General features: G+C 42.1%; 1 protein-coding gene across 2 annotated transcripts in view; it reads left to right on the forward strand.

Annotated features, from left to right (window-relative positions):
* The window catches only part of DTNA (dystrobrevin, alpha), a 46,000-nt gene that overhangs the window by 34,046 nt on the left and 5,607 nt on the right, over nucleotides 1-6,347 (forward strand). For both annotated transcript variants that reach the window (XM_010150929.1, XM_010150930.1), the window contains one exon: nucleotides 4,007-4,166. In XM_010150929.1, the coding sequence (XP_010149231.1) occupies nucleotides 4,007-4,166 (160 nt within the window). The remainder of the gene's footprint in view (nucleotides 1-4,006; nucleotides 4,167-6,347) is intronic.

The raw sequence follows: 6,347 nt of genomic DNA on the forward strand, positions 1-6,347 counted from the left end.
CACAATTAAACACCTTAGTCCTCCAGAAAGTGAGTCATGGCTACAAGGAGTCTTGATCTTTTTCTCACTCCTCTAAATAAGACACATAAGATAGGGAAAACACAAAATGTAGTGAAACTAACCTAGAATGTGAGTTAAAGAACACTTTTACCATAGATAACATTTTGAAAATGCAATGAGAATTCTGGAACTTTAAGAAAAATGTGACTCAGTTTAAATTAGACCGGGGCAATGAGTTTGAAATCTCGCTTTATGGAGAAAACGTCAGGGCATTGTGTGCACATCTTTTAAAGTTGGTACTGATACTAATAGCCTTGTGAGTCTTCAGGGAAATAAGGTGGTTTCAAAATGACTTCTGCAACCTAGATCCAGAAGGGCAAGTATTTGCATTGCTAATAGTAAATTTTAGGAAATGTAACTGTTTCAGAGCTTTTTAGTATTGAAATGGATCTTGGAAAGATATTAGGCTAAAAAAAGCACTTTTCAGGCAGCAGTCTGATTTATTAGTGCAATAAAAGTGTTTCATTTTAACAAAACACGCTTCCTTTTGGTTTCGTCAGAAGTCAAGTCTGATGTGTTCTGTCTATGGTAGAGCATGCAGAGTTCGTAGGTAATGCTCACCTTCATAAAACTAACATTTTGGATAATTCAGAGTATCAGTATGTCGCACCAAAAAAATGCCTGACCAAACATCACCTCTGTGTAAGAGCCATCTTTTTGATTCTGAGTAAGAGCATTAAGAGATCTTCCGTTCGTAAAAGAGAAGTGACAGGAGTTTCCCTACCATATGAAATGTTCACTGGACAGTGTAATTGGAAGCACATTTTCGGGCTATGATTTTTTTCTCTCCGAGAGCAATAGCCTCCCTGAATACCAGATGATGACACTAAGGAATTACTTCCACTTTTTCCATGAAATGATCCCCATTACACTATGCCATTTCATGATCTGTTGAGAGAAATGGGGTTAAATTAATTTCTGGAGGAATTCAGTTAGAATGAGCAGCCTGGCAATTCACCTAATGGTTATGAATTTTCTATTTCTCTACTACCCTTCCTTGAGAAAGGATAGAGAGTTCTTCACAGCCCGAGATGGGCTTTCCCCGTATGTTATTCCAGCTCAGTTCCAGCAGAGGGAGCAATGGGCTAAAGTTCCTGTAAAGCCAGTTTTCATTTCAAGCCCTTTATCCTAAGCACAGAGAATCACAGAATCACCAAGGCTGGAAAAGACCTGTAAGGTGATCTAGTCCAACCACCAACCCAACACTACCGTACCCATTAGACCAACTCCTCAAGCGCCACGTCTACAGGCTCCTTGAACACCTCCAGGGATAGTGACTCCACCACTTCCCTGGGCAGCCTGTTCCAGTACGCACATGACATTTGGTCATGGGGAATCTTTCCCTGTCTAACAAGGATTAACTTAAAATGCATAGCAGGTTGACTAGGGATGATGAATTAAATAAAATATATGGAAGTTTTTTAGAAGGCACGAGAACATAGATAGCTGCAACTAAGCACAGCATAAGAGCTGAAGTCATACACATGGTAGCTGTGGCAGCTCCCCTTTCCCTGCCTTAGCCCTCAGCTAATGGGGCTGCTGAGGTTTGGGAGCAATTTGGTGCTCGGTTTCTCTGCTGAGGTTACCAAGAACCCACTGCTGATTATCATAGCAGGTTTCAGGCTGTTAGATGTAGCCTATGAGAACATTTCTCCTGATAACCACTAAGCAGCAATCCAGTCTTTATAGCACTCTATTTCCACAAATTTGGGCTGAGTTGGATCTAGATGAGTAAAATATAATTAAAGTGTTCACCTCTCTGTAATCAGGCATTCCCTAATAGCCTCCTATTTCAACTTGCTGTTTGCCAGTTCTGTCTGACACTGCCCAAATGGTATAAAAAGAGAGGGTTTTTTTACTGGACAGGGGACTCTAAATGCTTCGTCTCCCTGTACTTCCCAAACAGTTTGTTCCAACACTGAAAACTACTGATAAGAGAGCACTGTTTGTCATAAACACAAGATCCCAGTCATAACTGCAAAGCAGACACAAGGTTAAGCACTGGTGTGCAGCAGCTTTTACATTTCTCTTGTGGGAAAATTCCAGTGAAGAAATACTGGCAGGCATCTGTTATTTTTAGTAAATAAAATGCCTATTTTGAAGCTCATTCCTTGAATATGACTTGGCTATAAGAAGCAAATTTTGTCCATTTTTTTTTCCTCATCTTCTCTGAAAGATCCCACTGTTGTTGATGTTCCCCAGAACTGAGAGCAAAGGCAAAGGGGAGCTGAGGAAAAAGGGCGAGCAAAAGAGGGACCTGGGAACCAGAAATTATTTCACAAATTTGCTTCACAGAGGGTGAAACATGCCCTGTTGGGCCATGAAAGAAGATAGCTGTAGCTGCCTGATGTGCAGGGTATGTGACCTCCAAGGACCTTGGAGCATCTCCAGGTTGCTCTGTGTCCTGCCTCTGGAAGACTAGGGATCTACATTTCCACTGCAGTGGGTACAGATGATTCCAGAAACAGGAGAGCATCTGGCTCTTATATATGTGACTTCCCTTTCATCCATCATTTAAATGTTCTAAAACTGATCATTAAAGATATTCTGAGTATTAAATCCTCCGTTCTCTCATCAGTAATGTGGTTATTCCTCATAAACCTAATTTGCCCTTGATGTCTCTCTGGCGATAATGTCTCTTGGAAAGGAGTGATAGGAGAAGAGAACAAATAGCTTAGTGTTCTGATACATTATTTATGGTCCGGGACAGGAATTTATAAAAATCTCAAGGGCAATGCTGCACTCCTTCTGCGGTGAGCTGCTATTGTCTTTTTTAGAACGTATTTGCCAAACTGTATCAGGGCTGTAGTGGCAGCCCAAAAGAAATGGCATGAGAAGAGTTAAGAGATCCTTCTGAATTCTCAAAATAAACCCAGAGTGAGGGAAACACCAGCCCTCGGGTTACTTTTCCCTGTAAACAGCAGGGGTATGTGTTGGAGTTCCCCCTTAACAGCTCTCAAGCCCCCTCCGTCCTTGGCATCTACCAAAAGCAGGTTCTTAGTCCATAGCCGTGTGCAGTTTGGTGTGGGCTCCAGCATTTGTTTTTCCTTACGTGGCTACACATTCCCACAGGTTTTGAAACAGTGGATGAAAAGGGCACTGTGTCTCTTGGTGTCACTCACCCAGCTGCGTTTGTAAAAATTACTATTTTGTAAAGTCTGCTTGAATTTCAGCTAAGTGATACTAACTGTGAGGTGCTAACAGCATGGCATTTTATATGACTGGTGTTAAAACATTTTCACTCCCAGCAGCTGAACCCATAGCAGAAATTTATATTGCCTGATCTCCACAGTGTTTTGGGAGTGCCTGAGTATGTCCCATACAGCGAACAATTTAATAGTGTATGATTTAATAGTGGCTTAAAATAGTTCTATAGCTCCGAATAAAAAGCATAAAGCTGTATTATTTATTGCGAGCGTCAGACTTTATGTGCCGGAGGGGTTGCCTGCACCGTGACCCTCTCCTGCGGGGAGGCGGAGGGCAGGGCTGTGATCAGCTCTCACGGCAGTGCTCCGATGGAAGGGGCTGTTCCAGTCCCTTGCCCGAGCTGAAATGCCACCTCGGTGCCAGCATCTTTCCCCTTCTCCCAGCCTGAATGGGTTATGTTTTATCCAACATGCATGTGGAGTGAGAAGGGGAAGAGGGCAGAGAGAAGGTCTATACTTTGATGTTTATTAACTTGGATTTTCTTTTAATTTAGCTGCCTGACATTTTCCCATGCTTAAAGGAAGTTAGATCTAGACTCATTTTTTCCTACTTACTGTTTTTCTACACAGAAGCGTTGCTCTCTGCTAACCACTGACTTCAGTGTGTTTCTTTTAGCAAAATTAACATTACCCAACTGAGCTATGAACAGCATGATGTCTTTAACTGAGGGATGGGTGACGAGGACACCAGGCGAGGGCTCTTGCAAGGACCTGTGTAACCTCTGGTGATTGTTTTGCAGACCCAAGGGGCGGGCTCCCCGCGTTCCTCGCCCAGCCACACTATCAGTCGACCAATTCCAATGCCCATCAGGTCTGCCTCTGCCTGCTCCACCCCGACCCACGCACCTCAGGACTCTCTGACCGGGGTGGGAGGAGATGTGCAGGAAGCCTTCGCACAAAGTAAGTCTCACCACTCGCTTGTCTGAGGTACTCGGAGGCTGTTTGAAGAATCTTTATTTTGTGTGGTTAATGACTAAATGAACTTGAGCTTCTGAGTTGCGTGCAGTGAAATGAAACCAAAAAAATCTCCAATAAATAACTGTGTTTTGCCATTGAAAATCACCTTTGTCAGCCATCAGACTTGGCTGTCAAAGAGAGCAAGTAAGCAGAAAGTGGACAACGATGCTAATTAATGGCTTTTGTGGTAAGAGGGAATCTTGTTGCAGGATGGTCAGCCACTTATCAGTGCTCTGTTAAGCAGAAGAAGAAGAATTGCCCTTGACCTCAGCAAGGTGTTGCCAGTGTGTTTGGTTTTAACTAAAGACTTTGCTTGGAACAGATGATACAATCATGGAATTAGTTCAGGTGGAAAGGGCTCTTGTGAGTCACCATGTCCTCCTGCTCCAAGAAAAAAGGCTTCAGAGTGAGATCAGACCGTTTAGGACCTTAACTAGTTGAGTTTTGGATGGCTTCGGGTACGCATTTTCCACAGCCTCTGTTCCAGTGTTTGCCCACGTGTACTGTGGAAATGTTTTGTCCTTGTATCTGATTGGAACATCCCTTGATGCAACTTGTGGCAGTTGTCCCTTTGTCCTTTTGCTCTGGGCCTCTGACAAGGGTCCAGCTAGAGTAGGCAGGAATCGAGTCTGGAAGTCTAGGTGAACACTTCTTTTGCGTTTCCAGAAAACTGCCATAGGCTGCACCCTGTTTCTCCCTCCTCTTTCCACTCTTTTGTCAGTTAACAATGGATTTTTAAACTAGTTTGATTTTCTTCAGGCCACAGATTAAATGATACTGAATATTAAAGAAAGTAAATAGTCTGTGTGGTCTAAATGAAGAAATATTCCTTCTTTTCTTAATCTGCTCTCTCCTAAAATATTTACATTACTGCAGGTTTTTTTATTTGAATAATTTTTTTCCCTGTTTCCTTAGTACAAATCAAACATAAGTGGACCTCTGGAGTTCCTCTGCTACAGTGGAAGTGTATTTGTTCCCAGAGAGCCCAGTTCAGCCCTCTCATGCACCCTTTCCCTTGATTTCCATGGGAATTGTGTCTCTGTGTGTTGTAAGACAAGGTTGAATCTGTAATGCAATCAAGAGCTTTCTACTACAGTGCCAGTCAGTTCACGTATTGAACATGTTTTACCAAGGCATAATTCCTAGTCCCAACGTAAGGGGTTGCTGGATACCTCATTTCCTGTGGCAAAAGAAACAGGCAAGATATATTTTTCTTCTTGCTGCTGTGAAAAAAATTGAGACAGGCAAAAATGTGGACCACTAACCCCTAACTGTCCTGCTGTTACAGGACAGTTTCTTCCAGAGCTAAGAGTAAGAGAAATAATGTAGTTGCCACAATAAAATATCCATAAATAATACTGAGGCTGTCTCAAGCAAATGCTCTTTAAGTATATAAATGTGTTCTGTTCAAGATAAAGAGCAATATGAAAAGGTAAGTGATCACACTTAAAAACTGCTGCATTTGATAAATATCTAGCTTTATGTCATTATTTACCATATTCTCTAGATGGGAAGGTCAAGCCCAAAGAACTTGAAGCCAGCTGTTCTGTCACATCTGGACATATGACTGGGGGAGGGCTGAGATTTTATGGCTCCATTCTGTGCTGCACCAACAGAGATCTGCCTATATATACGTAATGCAAACAGGCCATGGTTAAAGCAGTTTCTCTTGTGTTTTTTTTTTTTCTCTTTCAGTGTTTGTGATAGTTCAGAGATACAAAATTGAGAAGACTTTAGAGAGGGAGTGGCTGTCTGAGTGTTTGTGTGTGTGTAAGAGAGAGATTAACTAATTTACATTCCAGTAACCATTTGCTGATGGACATATTAAAAAAAACTTTGTAGGGTCTGGGGAATTTTTAAAAATTTATTGTTTATATATTCAGCCAGTTTTAAAGAATCTACAGAGGTCAAATCCTGCCAATTCCTGCAAAGTATCCAGTCTGGAAGATTAGAGATTCTGTGGGATATATTGATTATTCAGCTACAATAGGAGCTGTGTTTGGGATTTGGGGGAGTTAAGCATGCGTTACCCACAGCCTGCTCCTAGGGAAGGAGAATTTCATGCATGTCGTAAGGATCTTTCGTGATTGATGGTTACGGGAATATTGCCAGGTTCCGCAGGGA

Source organism: Eurypyga helias, unplaced genomic scaffold, assembly GCF_000690775.1.
Source record: "Eurypyga helias isolate BGI_N326 unplaced genomic scaffold, ASM69077v1 scaffold4394, whole genome shotgun sequence".
Classification (NCBI taxonomy): Eukaryota; Metazoa; Chordata; class Aves; order Eurypygiformes; family Eurypygidae; genus Eurypyga; species Eurypyga helias.